At 50.4% G+C, this 17253-nt stretch overlaps 1 protein-coding gene across 2 annotated transcripts in view; it reads right to left on the reverse strand.

Annotated features, from left to right (window-relative positions):
• The window catches only part of LOC144104055 (TNF receptor-associated factor 6-like), a 53020-nt gene extending 40621 nt beyond the window's left edge, over positions 1 to 12399 (reverse strand). Inside the window, exons 1-2 of one of the 2 annotated variants that reach the window (XM_077636840.1) lie at positions 12093 to 12399; positions 1569 to 2883 (exon numbers count right to left, since the gene is read on the reverse strand). In XM_077636840.1, the coding sequence (XP_077492966.1) occupies positions 1822 to 2883; positions 12093 to 12362 (1332 nt within the window). In that variant the 5' untranslated portion in view covers positions 12363 to 12399 and the 3' untranslated portion in view covers positions 1569 to 1821. Of the gene's footprint in view, positions 1 to 1568; positions 2884 to 12092 lie in introns of those variants that run through there. The other variant, XM_077636839.1, reaches the window with a different exon arrangement.
• Positions 12400 to 17253: the final 4854 nt, after the last annotated feature.

The raw sequence follows: 17253 nt of genomic DNA on the forward strand, positions 1-17253 counted from the left end.
AACCAATACGGCGTGACAGAAGAAATTCGATCATAAATTAGTGGTCGTAGGTGAATAGCGTGTGGTGATTCATGCATAGTAGTATCTCTCAGCGTTATTGTAGAGAAGAAAACATGGCACCAGAATTAGGCGTCTGTACTCCTTTAAGTCGCTCACAAAAGATTTTGACGTGTGCATGTGGCGCCATCCGCGTGGTGGCTCAGTGGTTAGGGCGCTCGACTCCTGATACGGAGTTCCCGGGTTCGAACCCGACCGCGGCGGCTGCGTTTTTATGGAGGAAAAACGCTAAGGCGCCCGTGTGCTGTGCGATGTCAGTGCACGTTAAAGATCCCCGGGTGGTCGAAATTATTCCGGAGCCCTCCACTACGGCACCTCCTTCTTCCTGTCTTCTTTCACTCCCTCCCTTATCCCTTCACTGACGGCGCGGTTCAGGTGTCCAACGATATATGAGACAGATACTGCGCCATTTCCTTTCTCGAAAGAAACCAATTATTATTATTATTATGTGGCGCCTTCTTGTGGGGACTGCCGCAAGAACGTACAGGGTCGGTCAGAAGTCCCCAGGCCACAGGCTCTGCTTTTATGGAGCGTAGACAGGCAGAGACACTCGCGAAGCTCATAATATCTGCGTAGAGTAAAAGAAGAATCCTTCTAACCTCTTACTGCCTTGATAGCTTTTTCGGCATCCTCATCGCCAGGATATGCCGAATAAAAGCAGGCCTGGTAACTTTTGAGCAACCCTGTACCTGTCGGCGACGCGATGCCCATAAGAAACGTCGCCTTCGCAGCGTGCAGCATCGCAGAACACGCAGCGAGTCGTGAATAGAGGCGTTGGTTGGCTTTAATGGCTGAAATGTCTGCAGACCTGCTCCTTGTACCACACCGCGTGGTTTTCATTTGTTTTATACAGCTCAGACGTTTTGGAAAAGTTTGCTGTGGTTAATACAGCGTTGCATTGTTGCCTGCCCGTGGCCACATGCCGATTGGTCTGGAATAAACCGGAGATTTTGTTGTTCGTGCATCTCTCGTAGCGCAGAGAACGACTTGCTGACCCGGTCAGTTAGAAGGCGTAACCTACAAAACAAATGCTTTAGACGATAGCATATCTTATTTTCTTCATTTATCGCATATTTCCATCCGCTTTTCCTTTTACAGCCACAAAAATGGCGGAACTTCTATGGACATCGTCTGCTTTGTTGTTCAGGGTGCAAGTTCACGCTCCTTGATCGCTTTTTTGGCATTCTTCGTGTTTTTTTGTTAGACATTGGGCAACTTTAGCGCCCCGGTGTGTTAATAAATCTGTCAAACGCCTCAGAGTCGTTATGGTGTCTGGTGAGTCGATGGGACAGATTTCGACAAGCGCGGTCTGCTGCAACTAATTATAACCAAAATATCTAGGCAAGCAACAGCTCACTTCGGCAAAAAAAAAGCGTATACTTTCGCATATATAGCATACCCCCAGGGGTTTTCCCACAGAAAGTTACAGTGTTCTGAACTAGAAAAGAAAACCTCATTAATGTTGGTATGTGTTACGTTGGGTTTAACTCCTCGAAGCGACATGAACATGATTGTATGTGTTACACACATTCTTTTATTTGTGACTTGACTCCGTATTCGGAATACTAACAGAGAATCGGAAATTTGGCAAGAAAGTCACTTTACTACATCGATCATTGACACAGAATATAAAGAAAAGAAACAAAGCGAGGAATGCTTTGGCAGCTTTCGCAAAATGCTGCGGTGTGACAAATAGCAGTGGGAAGCAGTGGTTAGGAAATGTAAGCGTGTTGCCAAATGCAACCTGTTTCATTAAAGCCCTCATCATGGAAGAAGCTCGAATCTTATACGAAGCTGATTCTTTTCTACGTAACCATCTGTGATAAGGCTCTTCATATCAAGCGTCTCTTCAGAAAACATAACAGCTTCGTTACTGGCCGTTGTTGGCTTTTGGTAGTATTTTAGAGAACGAGAAGTCTTGTTCTGAACCACGCGTTCTTCACCATATATGGGATGCACGACACACAGCCTTATCGTGTGCTCGAATGGCCACACAAGAGAGTCGTCCATGTCGCCCTTGTGGAGGCAGAGCATTGCTTTCAGTTTTGTAGTTTCGCCGTCCTTATGCAGACACACTCCAGGTGAGATGCAATATCCGCGCAAGTACACCTGCTGGCTATCGTACATGGCTAAGCCTTCTTTCATCGCATTCTCCTGTAGTGATTCCACATTTGTGACAAAAAACTTGCAAAGTGCCACACGCTGCTCTGTGCGCCGGTTAATGTTTTTGATGTAGTCCAGCGCCTTCTGACTGTTTTCATTCTCGCCAGCTCTGACGGCTTTAATAGCAGCTGCGACGTCCAACAACTTATGCTGCGATTCTCTGAGGATTTTTTCCAATGTTATCATGCTCCCGGATAACAATTCGAGTTGCCGGTTGGATGCCTCGATTCCGCGCATGATTTGCGTCGAACTATTCTCATTTTGCTTTGCTCCATCCGCCAGTTCTTGTCTCAGGGCTTCTTTTGAACTGTTTATGCCATGAGAGATTTCGTTTAGACGATCGCCTTGTGTGGTGATATCTTTGAGTATTCGCACCAGAAGTTCTTTGCCCTCGGCGGTTTCTTTTTCAAGGCACCCTCGAAAAAGAGTGCTAAATGCTCTTTCGTTCCTTAAACCTGAGTGAAGTTGGCTATCAGAGGCCGGAGCCGTTCCGGAATTGCAGAATCCCGATTTCAAGTGGGCGATTACGCCACTACAAGGAACGGTGGCACAGCACTTGGGGCAGGAAACGGAGTGGTGACCACATTCGTGAAGGAAGTGCTGGGCGATCTCCGAAGCAGGCGTCACGCACTGGCAACCGTGTTCTTCGTTCCAGCATCGGACCTGCAAAAATCGAACATTCATTGTTTAAAGTTAGGTCTTCAGGAGCTGGAGACTCCGCAGCGCACCCTTTTTGAACTGTGAATTGCGAGTTTTAAATGATTATAGGGCACCTAATTTGGGTAGAATGTTTTCTTCCTTACAATGATGCGGAATACACTACTATGCATGAATCACCAAGTGCAATTCACCTACGACCGCTAACTAATATATATTTGAATTTTCCTTTCATGCTGTTTCCCGGTTCTGGTTTCAGCAGCCGAAAGATGGTTGTGACGTCAAAGTGTGGTTATAGGTCACGTGAGGGATGGAAAAACTCCGATATAATCGCTGTTTCATAGTTTTATCTCAAGTGTTGAAGCCAGCCTTCTTGGAGAGCCGTAATGACAACGAATGTAGAAGCAGCGATTATACTGAAGTTTTGCATGCCTCGCGTGATCTGTAACAGTAATTTGACGTCACAGTCATCGTTCGTCTGTTGAAACCAAAACTGCGCGAGAAATAAATTGTATTAAAAATATTTAGCGCTCGTAGCAGAATAGCGCGTGGTAATGCATAAATACTAACGCCTTACTCATCATTACAAAGAAGAAAACACGATGGAAAATTTTAGGTCTGTAACCTTGTAACGCAACGCCCGGAAGCAACACTTCATTAACTTCCACTGACATCATACGGGCGTTTGTGCATTTCTCCTCCACTGAAATACAGGCGCCGCAGCTGGGGTCGAGCACGTGACTTTAGGGTCGGCACCTGAGCGCCAAAGCCACTGACCCACAGCTTGAGGGTGCAGCACATGCTCTCTAAACCTCAAAACATAACCAGGGAAGGACGCAGGTAGCATATTACAGCGAGCCAATATTAGAAATCCGTTGGCAAATCATGGCCCTAAGTAGGCCCATAGTTGCCATTGGGCATCTGATATTGGCTTGACCACTCACTAACACATCCAATGATGGCCCTGGTTCTCCGTCACTTTACTAGTACTGGATATGCCGTCATCACTTTATGGCTATATTGTGCCACGTAAGCCAAAATTCTCCCACTCTTTGCCATTGGTGGCTGGGTCATCTTGGAATATTCGCTATCACAAGCCATGTTAGCCAGAGTTCCCCCGCTGTTTGCGAGAATTGGCTATGCCATTATAGAAAGCTGTGGATATTGGCCTAGCTTTGCCGTCACTCATCCAGTGATAAAAATATACTGGCCAACGTTGGTCAACCTTATGCCATCTGCTAAAACGACAAGGCTTGTTCATTCAATATTGCCACAACAGAGACCGTTTATAATCTTTTGAACTCGCAGAAACTGACCTGAGCTCTATATAAGAGGTTTGAGACCTGAATAGGCCTGTCTTATCTCAGTTTAACTATAATTGGTATGTATACGTGGCCACACTAGATTTTTTATGTTGATCCTTGAGATCAAAAGGCATGTTCCTGAAGCACATCATAGCATTTGAGCAGTATTAGAGTAGTATCGCTGAGCTGTTACTTTACTACTAGTACTAGTGCAATTCTGTCATAATACCCACGCTACACGGACTTTTAAGTGCCATTTCAGTCAAATGGTATTCGACACTTAGAACGGCATTTGGACCAAACTGAGTTCTAATGAGCTTCACAACAATTTCGAAACGCATTCGGAATCATTCCAAACGCATTCGCTCGCTATATCTCAGTGGTGCTGCTGCCGTCGAGTTTTGTTCTGGTTCGCTGATTTTGAGTGGTACAATAACGTGACAACAACTTCGGTGGTGGGCAGTGGACTGTGCATATTCCGCCAAGTGGAACCGGTCTTTCGCATAAGACCAACGACGACACCATCCAGACAAACCACTACAGATCTATAGATTTATCTCGTTAATTCCAGGCAAATTGAAGCGACTGCAACTAACCACTCAAATTTCTGTCGAAAGGTCCCGTAAATTTAGTAATTAACAAATGCTCGCTGGCATGACCCGGCGGTAATGATGCGTGTAATTGTGTATGGCTAAGCCATGACGCTAAACAACAAAATATTTTCTTTTTTTTCAGATGTGGACAGACACAGCTAACGCTGTTTTTGTCCGGTTTCAGGCCATAACAGCCCGCCTATTTTTCATAGAGTTTAGGTATTTGAAAGCGTTTCTGCACGCTCTGCTTGCGCGATTATCTCAAAACCAGCCCAAGGAGGCGTCCTTCTAAAAAAATCAAATAACTTTCATTTCATAATTTTTTTAATTAAAAAGCACTTTTTTTGCTTCACTCTAGAGAATTCACGGCCACACTGCGCAGCGGGTGTCTGCTGTATGGAGATCCTAAATCAAGCGTAATAACTTAGTGCAAGTGTATTCGCTAAACCGCCTTTGTGCGCTATTTTAGAAACGTCCAGAAACGAAGCGGTGGCCTCTTAATTTACAGTTATAAGTTGGGCACGAAAGAAATATTAGGCCGCTGATTCATAAACGCACGCGGCCGCGCGCTGAGAGATTCCTACGCTTCCGTACGTCGTTCCCAGTGATCGCGCCTTTCCATATGTTTTCCGATTTGCTTTTTACTTCCTTTCCTCCAAATCATCATGTTGTAAATTGATGTTTTTGAGTATTCTATTCTATTCTACAAGGCGCTCAAGAACCTCGACGACGGCTCGATTGAGAACCTCGCAAAATACTTCAACAAGTGCTGGAGAGCGGCCGCGCTACCAAAGCAGTGGAAGACAGCCGAGACTATCCTGATACCCAAGCCGGAGAAGCCACCGGACACGGACAACCTCCGGCCCATCTCGCTCACGTCCTGCGTGGGCAAGGTGCTGGAGCACGTCCTGCTCAACAGGTGGCAAGACTACCTGGAACGAGAAGGGCTGTACCCGGCCACGGTGATCGGCTTCAGACAGCACCTAAGCACGTAGGACGCGATGCTGCAGCTCAAATACCAAATCATAGACGATGGCGGCAGCGCCCGCGACAACAAGGCAATCCTGGGGCTCGACCTAAAGAGCGCCTTCGATAATGTGAAACACTCGGCGATCCTGTCCCGAGTCTTTAAGCTCAACATCGGCGAAAGATCCTACAACTACATCAAGGACTTCCTCACGGACAGGACCGCCGAGCTACGAGCAGGCGACCTACAAACGCAAGAGAAGAAGCTCGGGAGCACCGACACACCACAGCGATCGGTCATTTCGCCGATGGTGTTCAACGTGGTAATGATCGGAGTGGCCGAGAAGCTCGCGGACATCGAAGGCGTCAGGCACACCATCTACGCGGACGATATCACACTGTGGGTGACAGGCGGCAGCGACGCCCCCATCGAGGGCGCGCTGCAAGCCGCCGTCGACGCGATAGAAGACCAGCAAATCGAAGCTCCTCATACTCCCACCTACCAACAATCGCAGAGGCAAGACCAGACAACGCGAATGCGAAAAAATCAGAATCGTTACCAAATCCGCAACGTGATCCCCGAGGTCAGCAAAATCAGGATCCTAGGCATGGTCATCGAAAAGCATGGAAGAAACGGCGAAACCATCGCCCGTCTCACGGCAAAAGCGGCCAACGCTATGCGACTCCTCAGAAGAGTCACTGCCCGGAATGCTGGCATGAGAGAGGAGAGCCTAATCAGGCTCGTTCAATCCTTCATCATCAGCCACGTCGCGTACGTTGCAGCCTACCACAGATGGCTGCAGCACGAACGCAACAAAATCAATGTAATCATCAGAAGAGCGTACAAGACGACGCTGGGCCTGCTCGAGTCCACGAGCACGACCCGCCTCTTACAACTCGGGATGCACAACACGCTCGAAGAAATAGCCGAAGCGCAACGGACCTCTCAACTGGAGCGGCTGTCAACGACCAAAGCCGGGAGGAAGATACTGGACGACCTGGGAATAGGACACTCGAACGAGGCGGAGATGAAGCTCGCCGTCCCCGAAGAGGTCCGACGCCAGACCAGAATCGACCCCATACCCAAGAACATGAACCCCGAGCTTAACAAGGGAAGAAGAGCAGCGAGGGCCAAGGCTCTCATCGACCTGCACGCCAAAGACGAGCACGCGCGGTACGTGGACGCGGCCGAATACCAACGGAACGCCTTCGCAGCGGTCGTCATAGAGGCGTCGACCGGCGCCACGAGGACGGCAGCGAGCGTGAGAAGCGCCGGAGCGGAACAAGCGGAGGAGGTGGCCATCGCCGACGCAGACTGCTACACGGTGCTGAGTGACTCGAGGCAGGCGGTGCGAAACTTCGCCAAAGGCCAAGTCTGCAGGGAGGCCGAGCGCGTACTACGAGCGACCAAACTGCAAGACAGAAGAGTAAGAATCAAGTGGTTTCCGGCGCACGCGGGCGACGCGTCGGAACGCAGTGAGAACCACAATGAGACGGCACACGCAGCGGCGCGAGCGCTAACCAACCGCGCCCCGGCAACACACCGTCCGACGTGGTTCGGAGCCAAGGACCGCATGACGGACTGCAGCGAAATCAGAAGGCCTACCGCCTGGCTCGCAGGACTCTCCCACCCCCACTCCCGAGGCTGAGTCGAGCGGAGGCGGTACTACTGAGACAGCTCCAGACCGGATCGCTACCGAGCCCGGGACTGATGCATCGCATGTACCCCGAGACCTACCCGACCGATACATGCAGAGTCTGCCGGAGGGAGACGGCAGATCACACGCACATCTTGTGGGACTGCATCAAAAATCCAAAGGAAGCAAGATCAAGAACAATCCCGCCGCGGCTGGAGGCAGCCGCGAAGAGCAACGACCAATACCAATAGCTATGGGCCGTCCAGCAGGTCCTCGGGACGCTCGAAAGGCAGGAACCCAGCGAGCCAGCGACGGCGAGCGGAGACCCGCGCCGAGTAACGGCAACCTCGTAGACGACGTAGGCCCTCGTCGGGGCGCGCGAGCGCCTAACTGCAGGCACAAATAAAGTTTGCTCCAATCCAATCCAATATTGTTCTGGTTCGTAATTTGCATTGAGGCCTATAGCTCTTGCTCAGGTCTTTGCTTGTTTGCTCGCAAATTATTTTTTCTTTGCTTTCGAACTTTACATTTATTGATGAAAAGCTTCGTAAATAGTTCAGAATCACAATTCAACAGTTTTTCGTTTGTTTTTTATTACTTACGTGAAACTTCCACACCAAAAAAAAAAATGAGGATTCTTCAAAGACCAGCGAATAAATCTACTGACAAATGATTTCAGACGCATACTAACCTAGCTTGTTTGCTACATGGCCCATATATAATACTCTGAAAGAGTGCCAACTTTCTGGAGTAATATTTTATTTATTGTTTTATATTTTGTTATTCTATGGTAACGGCTTGGTTTGGTAGAGTTTAGTTCATGGGGCTTTAACGTCCCAAAGCGACTCAGGCTATGAGGGACGCCGAAGTGAAGGAATCTGGAAATTTCGACCACCTGGGATTCTTTAACGTGCTCTGACATCGCACAGTACACCGGCCTCCAGAATTTCGCCTTCATCGAAAATCGACCGCCGCGGCCGGGATCCAACCCGCGTCTTTTGGGTCAGCAGCCGAGCGTTATTACCACTTAGCCACCAAGGCCACTATTTTTCTCGTAAAATTTTAAGCCATCTTGAACTAACACATGGCCCCACAAAATACGCGAGTGTCTAGAGTCGATATGGAGAAATCCATCTCGAAGCTCCATGTTTTCCGCATGGACGTTTTCGATCGCCGAACATGATGCTTTTCCTGTGGCTTTGCAAAACTACTTTAAGGCTTCCACGTTTTTCATACCCTTGTTTCTTTTAGATATTAGAGAGTCATAGCATATCGTTACCGTGTTTACGTCACCGTTTACCGTGTTACCGGACGCCGGACTTTCCGCTTAGCGCGGCGCACGCCTGAAGACGTTTTAGTTTCCGTCTTTCCCGTAACAAGTTACCGTAAGGATAAAACGAGTGATAATGGCAGATGCCCAGCTTTTAATGAAAAAAAGTACGGATGCATTGCAATCATTTCTATGAAGTGAGATGCTACACTTTAATAATCTTTTTCTCTGCATATAAAGACGTACCGACTACACTGCAGCTAACAGCCGACTCAGCGGCTTTTCAAATGTGCTCGTGAAGCTAGACGCCGTTGCCTGCCCTTGCCAGTAGACAATTTCACTACGTAAACCTCAGTAAGCTTGCATACACAGCGCACGTTGCGTTGCGAGCGCTCTAAAAAGCACAACTATGACACTTTGTTCGCCGTGCCGCATCGCCGCTTCATTATGTGTTTGGATGTAAACACAGTGGCGCCATCTAGTGGAAGTAAGTTAAAGCGCGCCAACTCCGGGCCGGAGAAACATTTTATCTTCTGCAATTACTGATGAATATAATAAGAGAATTGCCAGTTTTTTTTTTTCGAAGAAAAAATCATGAAAATATAGAAAACTTAAATCGGGCATGAAACTGAAGAGCTGCAGTGTAGTCGTTGCTCTTTGCCTATGTACACGACATACAGTCAGGCTTGACTGCTCAAAAATTGACTAATAATCTAAAAAACATGTCCTAGTTATTACTCAATCTTCCACGTATTAATGAGAGTTTGCAAATTAAAAGCGAATGCCTTCAATTAAAGCGAGAAATGGCGCCGAAGAACGCTGCGGCGGTGCTGTATTTGGTCCGAAGCGGCCGTGCAGGGCGCCGCCATGTTTGTTTACGAGCGAACGCTAAGGGCGCGGTCACACTTGTCCAAAAACCCGGTGAGCGAAGCGGATTCGCTCGCCGGAAAAACTAGGGCCCGTTCTCATCTGTTGACGCCCGGGCGGGGCGGAACCGCCGCGCCGCTGCTGTTTCTCGTTTTTCCACACACTTCCCGGCCACCACGTCACCGCTCGCGGTGCACTCAGATATGGTTAGAAAAGACCGTAAATCGATACTGTCTGTGTAGCATAACCGTATGCACGCTTGCGTACGTAAAAGCAAGCGCATTCCCATCTTTAGTTCAGCGTATGCAGACAGGCTCGCAACGAAACTTCCAGCCTAGTGGCGCCGTCTGCTTGTCAGGACGGCAACTAGTACTGTCAACAAAACCGGCGCTCCTCTTAAGCCTAGTAGCGGCAGAATCGTTGCTCTAACTAAAAAAAAATGAAGCACATTATACTTTTGATTATAGGTGAGGTGAGACGAAGCGATGTACCGGTGTCAGATTTATAGCCAGTGAACGCGCTGAAAAAGGCCGCAAAAACGACTAGTTCATTCTGAGGCGATGGGTCCTGGCATCGAAAAACATGGCGTCGAAGGGCGTCGTCATGTTTTTCGCCGCGGCGGCGGCGAACGCGAAGAATTTGTGTCCAGCCCGATCGCCCTCGCCGCGCCGCTTTCCGCCTCCCTCGGCGTCAAAAGCGCCCGAATCCGCTACGCTCGCCGGATTTTTGGGCAAGTGTGAACGTAACTCTCCGCAACGCTAAAAGAGATTCCGTAAAGTGCTAGGGGACCGGTAAGTGGCGGCGCATGCGCAGATGTCGCTAGCCGGGCCCTGTAAATGGTAACACAAACACAGCAACGATATGCTATAACTCTCAATTGCCTTCTGAACTGCCCATGACTCAATCTCCGAGAATTCCAAACCCCTTTCACATGTTTCGGCCCCCGTCTCCTATTTCATGACTGGCATCCCTACAACTCTTCTCCCGGCTGTGCCCTTTTCCAGGTAGCGCTCTAACCCTATACTCCGGAGAGCACATTTTTTTCTTTGCCATTTTATTCACTTTCTCCTAGCCGTTTCCCCCATGCGCAGCTACGCGCTTCGCCGTCCATGCCTTCGTGCAACCCCCCCCCCCCCCCCCCCCCCCCCTCGGCGCGCGCCCTCCGAAAATAAAACAGGAGAACCGGCGCGCGCGCGCATGGCGCAGCACATTACGAGCCGCGCTCCTTCGGGCGATTCGGAGGCCCATCGTCAGGCTCTGGAGGCTCGCCGTAGACAAGATCCAGTTGTGCTCGCTGCCGAGCGAGATGCCGATCGGTGGCGTAGCCATACCGAGCGACGGCGGACGCCGAAGTCTTCGCAGCAGCGAGAGCGGCGACTGCGAGCAAAGGGCGAACATTCACCTTCGGGAATTCCCGTCTCGGACGCGGGTCCTGCTAGGAGGGCGGCGCTTGTGCGAGAGCGTAGAAAACGTCAGCACGAAGCAGAAGGCATTCAAAAGAGAATCACCATCATCCTCAGCCTGACTACGCCCACTGCAGGGCAAAGAAAGGCCTCTCCCATGTCTTTCCAATTAACCCTGTCCTTTGCCAGCTGCATCCACACTATGCCTGCAAACTTTTTAATCTCATCCGCCCACCTAACCATCTGCCGCCCCCTGTTATGATTGCCTTCTCTTGGAATCCACTCCGTTACCCTCAAGGACCAGCGGTCATCTTGTCTTCGCATCACATGCCCTTCCCAAGCCCATTTCTTCCTCTTGATTTCGACCAGGATGTCGTTGACCCGAGTTTGTTCCCACAGCCACTCTGCCCTATTCCTGCCTCTTAACGCTACACCACATCATTTTCTTTCCATAGCTCTCTGCGTTGTCCTTAACGTGAGCTGAACCCTTTTCGTTAGCCTCCATGTTTCTGTCGCGAAGGGGAGTGCCGGTTAGATACAGCTGTTGTACACTTTTCTCTTCACAGAATGCAGTGAAGCAAAAACAGGAATGCTTTCTGGGAACACCTCTCCCGCTCATTAAGACGTGAAACGATTGCGACTGTTACGAAATATTAGCACCTGTCGTCATTAAGAATTTGGCTGTCATGCCAACGCGCATTATGTCATCGCTGATGGGATATTTTCTCAGTAAAACCACATATGGAGTTGCCATTCCATAGTAGTGATTGACTGCTTCTTGTTTCAAACTGAAACAGCTGGCTCTCTTTGCTGGCAGTGGCTGTTCACATTACTAATGCCTTGTTTTGTGATATTTTTATTGCGCATCAGAAGTTTTCTATCATGTCAATTCTGAGCAATTTTTTCCCCTGTGAAAAAGAAGTAGCCGGTGCCCCTGAGATACACCTTGCTACCCTTGCATGTTTATATAAATGCGAGAAGCAAGACCCCTGAGAAATATGTCTTTACTATTTAAGCTCATCCTGGTTACATTCTCTTTCGGAACGAAGTGTGCCGGGCACCTCATTTCGATATGCTAGGATAATAGCATATCGACGCATACTCCGCATGCAGTAACAGTATCCGTGCAACGGTGCGATATCGATACAAAAACGCCCGCTTCCGTCCTTGCTTACCTCTCTTTTCAGCAGCTCGTCGACTGAGAACTCCCTCCATTCGATGTCTTCGTCCTCGCACTCGTAGCCATCGAAAGGACAGCCGTGCAGTCCTTCTTTGGCGCACTGTTCGTAGCAGCAGCTGCAGAACGTGTGCCCGCACGGGAGCAACGCTGTCTTCGGCCGCACCAGACCACACCCACCGCACACCGTGTTCGGCGGAAGAGGCTTCACAAAGCACAGGGGCTTCCAGTCGAACTCCGCGGAAAATCCGACCAGCGTGTACCGCATGTTTCCGAGACGTGTACTACACCGTTCGCAGCAACTTCCGACTGAAAGAACTGCAGCACAAGCGGGTCCCGCACAAGGCTCGCTCTTATCTTCGCAATTCGTCGCCGGTTGTCAAGGCGACAATCGCGGATGTGTTTCCTCCCTCGCGGTCTGCATATAACGCAGCGACAGAACGCTCGCTGTGAATTATCAGTTCTGGTACCGGTGCTGCTGCCTGGTATCCTGTTTCCTTTCTTAAATCGTCATGCCCGCTTTGAGAGCATAGTTCTAGATTACTGTGAGCAAAGTAAAGCCAACGACAGTAAAAAGTTAACGGTCTCTCTGCTCCCGTCGACATTTGTGCCAGAAAGTATTTGATGATAGCGCTTGTAGCTGTACCTGGGTCCTTTTGTCGAAGTTCAGTGAACTCGGCCTTGAGTGTTCACGCGACAGCGTTAAAGAGCCCATGCCGCAGAAAATCCGGTGGCGGCGTTGTTGGCGTTGTAACACGATGACGTCCAAATAGAAAGAAATTATGAACACACGAGGAATCGAACCCATGTCCTTAAGACTGCGAGGCGAGCAGGCGTAGAAGACGCTACGAAGGCTTTTAATTTTTCAACATACGATTTATAGCAATAATGCCATGTTTTATGTACATGAAGTATCTACAAACGTTAAGAAAACAGTCGCAAATCAACGCACACAAGCAAGGAAGCACGAGAAAACAGTCAGGGGCGTATAGCGAATACACCATTACCATACACATCTCAGCAACAAAGAAATAGAAAAAAGGCAATGAACCTTACGGCACTAAGAGTGAGTGCCAATATGTCATGAACAATACAGCACTAAGAGTGAGGACCACTACTGTTCAAACTCATTCTAGCCATACAATTCTCTTGGTTTGAACTGAATAAAAGTGTACCTAGTGAATTCGTTGTGGCCTTTGACTTAGTGAATTGTCTTCGTGTACTTGAACACGCTCTCGCGTTCCACTCTTAAAGGCGAGGCGTAAGCGTCCACCATTTCTTTTACCGTCTGTAAAATTGAGAATCCCGTATCCTGGAAGGAGATTCCCTGTTTTAAATATTCCCCGAATTAAAAGGGTGTGGTGCAGCTGAGGTTGGCGGCCCTCTCTAACTTATTCGCTCCAACTTTCGCCATTCATATTATTGGCGAATCGTTAGAGATTAAAGTTGCAAGAAATAAGAGAGTAATTACTGATTGGCATCCACTCAAGCGCAGCCATACGGCTACAAAGGAAAGCTATACACCTTTCTCAAAAACTTTGCAGTTAAAGAAAAATTCGTCCCTATCCGAGGTTCAAACCCGTGACCACCGCTTCACCAGAACAGTCGCTCTACCAACCGAGCTAACCGGGACGGCAAGCAGTTGTGTTCCTTTTACCCCTTTCTCTTCCTTGATGTCAGCCCGAAGGGGAAAGGTAGAAGTTGTTGGATGCCGACGTCTTGAGGTTCTAAACTTGCTCAGTCACATTACTCGTGGAACTTCAGGAAGTAAACTGTTTAATCACACATAAAATAGTTAAGACAGAACGGAAGGTACAACAAGGAGAACAACTATGTACATAGTGACTGATCCGCAGAGTGACCAGACGAAATCAACCCCCGGTCCCACCAAAACGTCTTCTTTTAATCCTTAAGTCCCCGCCCTCAGTGGGGACACCAACCAATTAGGTCAAAACACAAGCACGCATCCAATCAAGGACCGGGGAAAGAAAAACACATCCAATAAAACTAATGGGAGAGGAAAACACATTGAAAAAGAGACAGAGGAGCGTAAAACACGCCCAATCAAAGATTGGGGAGAGGGGACAGGTCATTGTCACGAATACTAACAATTCCCCTCTCGGATCACTCCATCCTCCCCCGCGGGGCGGCATGATTACTCGCTTAAAGAGCATGCGAGGGCCGCACAGATTGTCGAAAGCCGTGCCACTTAAGCAGCCATCGCTCCCCAATTCTTCCTGATGCCCCACGTGTACAGGAAGTGCCTGGCATTCATATGGAGCTGATAAGCGCTCACAGTGAACACGCGGAACGCGTCTTCAAAATTGCCTCCTAGCCACACACTGAACGACCGCCGCCCGGGTAATGGCCTTGGGCAGCGTCGCCGCGGTAGGGATGAAAGGCGAAAGGCGACGCGCCTTCGTTGCTGCTTCTCGGAGCGGGCTGCGAACAATGGGGCCCGGCCAAGCTGGGTCGTCTGCGCACCCCGAACTCCCCTCCGTCGCCGTCCGCTTGACTCGTTAGTTCCATGTGGAGTCAAAAGGAAATGGATCACAGCGTACGCACTCTTGTCCACATACAGGCGGCGTTCCGTACGTGATTACTTGAGGCTCCGGATGTGTCCAAGCCAGCCGCGCACGACACCTCCCCACCAAGTGTGCTGCATAACATCTTGGAATGAAGCACACACAGAAAACCGAAACAGACCAACGTGCCGCGGGCCCGGAGCCGAAGAAGCACCATCTGCCGCTGCCGAACCATATGCGTTGCCAAAGCCTCAGGGTACACCTCCATACATGACATAACTCCAGGCCCCGGATACCCCCACGCCTCTAGTTGGCAGCTACGAGTCGCGACATTGCATCGGCATTAGCGTTTTGCTCCCCCTTTTTGTGCTCGACCCGGATATCGAATCTCTGCAGAGCGAGTGCCCAGCGTGTCAGCTTGGCGCTGTGCGGACTCCTCAGCGTCAAATATTTGAGCGGGTTATGGTCCGTTATGACCCTAATTTGTGCGCCACACAACCAGACTTCAAGTCGCCCCAATGCCCAAATGATGGCATAAGCCTCCTTCTTGATAGTCGCCCAGCGGGTCTGAGCCGAGCTTAGCTTTTTGCTCAGAAAAGCGATAGGCTGCTCGCGGCCCTCGTCATCGCACTGGGCAAGGCAGGCACCCACCGCGTAGTCCGAAGCATCGGTTGCGAGCACGAACTCCTTACTTGGGTCAGGCGCATGAAGTGAGGATGCGTTCTTCAAGCAAGCTTTCACCTCATCAAAAGCTTTCTGCGCCTCGTCATCCCATGGGAGCAGCTGCGGTGTCCGCCTGTTAGTTAAGCTCGTCAGAGGGAGCACGACGCGAGAATAGTCGGGGACATATTGTCGGTAATAGTTAGCTAAGCCCAGAAAGCTTCTAAGCTCCTTCTTTGTTTGGGGCCTCGGCATCTCGTCTATTGCCTTGACCTTTCCTGGATTAGCGCTGTGCTTCCCCGACCCAACCACATGGCCCAAAAATTCGACTTCTCGTCTCGCGAAATGACATTTGCCTGCGTTCACGGTGAACCCGGCGGCTGCGATCGAAGCGAGCACCGCCCGAACGTGCCTCAAATGCTCCTCCCAGGTGTCTGAATAAATCGCGAGATCATCTATGTAGGCGCATGCGTACTCGCGGTGCGGTGCTAGTACCTGGTTTATGACCCTCTGAAATGTCGAACTCGCATTTCGAAGGCCGAAGGGCATGACCCTCCATGCGTACTGCCCCACCGGAGTGACGAATGCCGTGAGGGCCTGTGCCTGCTCGTCAAGGGATATTTGCCAATAGCCTCTCAGCATGTCTATTAGGCTGATGAAGTTGGCCTTCGCTACTCGGAACAGCAGCTCGGACGGTAGGCTCATCGGAAAGGCGTCCTGCTCGGTTATCGCATTCAACTTCCGATAATCGCAGCACAGGCGCAGCCCCCCATCCTTTTTAGCGACGCAAACCACTGGGTGAGCATGAGGACTCTCAACGGGATATATTAGTCCCCACTCCAGGAGCTCATCTACTTGCCTCTCCACTTCCTTCCGATACGCCATCGGGACCTTGTACGCATGGCCAGCCCGTGGCTGAGCACCCTCCTTTAGCACGATTTTGTGCGCTCCTAGCGTGCATTTGCCGGGCCTACTGCTGAAAACCTGGCCATTCTCCTCGATCAGTGCCTCTAGATCTCGGCGCTGCGCTATTTTTAACACCTCTGCGCGTCGCTCGGTTGGGAGGACAAGCTGAGTACATGGATGCCCAGCAACAGGCTCCTGGCGGAACAAAAGCTCGTCCCGGACCGCCATGCCGTGTGTTCCCTCTCTAGCCTGAGCCCACGCTTCCTGGAGTGATTCGTCTCCAATCTGCGCCTCGCGAAACCGTTGCCGCGTCGTCTGTGCCACCGCGGTTTCCCCTTCGCTGCAATCTGCTGCTACCGCGCCCGCTAGAACCTCGTCAACCCGCTTCTCCCTCTCTTCGATTTCTTCGTCAGAACCCTCGGCTTCTCCCTGTTCTTGCGCATGGACACGATCGCTCAGAAGCCGCTCATAGTCTTCGGGAGTGATTAACGCGCTTATCCCAGTTATAAGCTCGTCTGTGACTGCACACAGTATGCCCCGCTCCGACGGGTCAAATGATACTCGCGGTGCTCCCTGAGTTGTTACTAGGGGAACGTACGCCAGCTCCGCGACAACCTGCTTTCCGAAAGCCCCGGTGAGTTTTATTGTTGCCCCCGCGCATTCATATCGCGGCACGAGCGACCTGCGGATGACCGTGATGTCGGCCCCTGAGTCAATGCGCGCACTTATAGCGTTCCCGCTACTCAACAATGTCACCTCTCCGGCGCTGACCTTCTCCTCCGCGGGCTGCCTTTCCACTGAGCCGTGCACTGTCTCCCTGCCATGCAAGGGGATCGATATTCGGGCGATTACTGATTTCTGGTCTGCGCGTCCGCCCCCCATGTCTGGCTTTTCCGCGGTTTGTCTTTTCGGGCAAAATCTTGCGATGTGCCCATGCCCGTGGCAATGGAAACACTGTCCACGTCCCCGGGGCCGCGTGTTGTTTGGTCGGGACTGGGTTCCGTCGCGCTGTGTTACCTCGACTGCCTCGTTCGTCGCCACCGCCGCGCTCGCTGCTTTCCCGACCTT

The sequence above is a fragment of the Amblyomma americanum genome, chromosome 9, assembly GCF_052857255.1.
Source record: "Amblyomma americanum isolate KBUSLIRL-KWMA chromosome 9, ASM5285725v1, whole genome shotgun sequence".
NCBI lineage: Eukaryota > Metazoa > Arthropoda > Arachnida > Ixodida > Ixodidae > Amblyomma > Amblyomma americanum.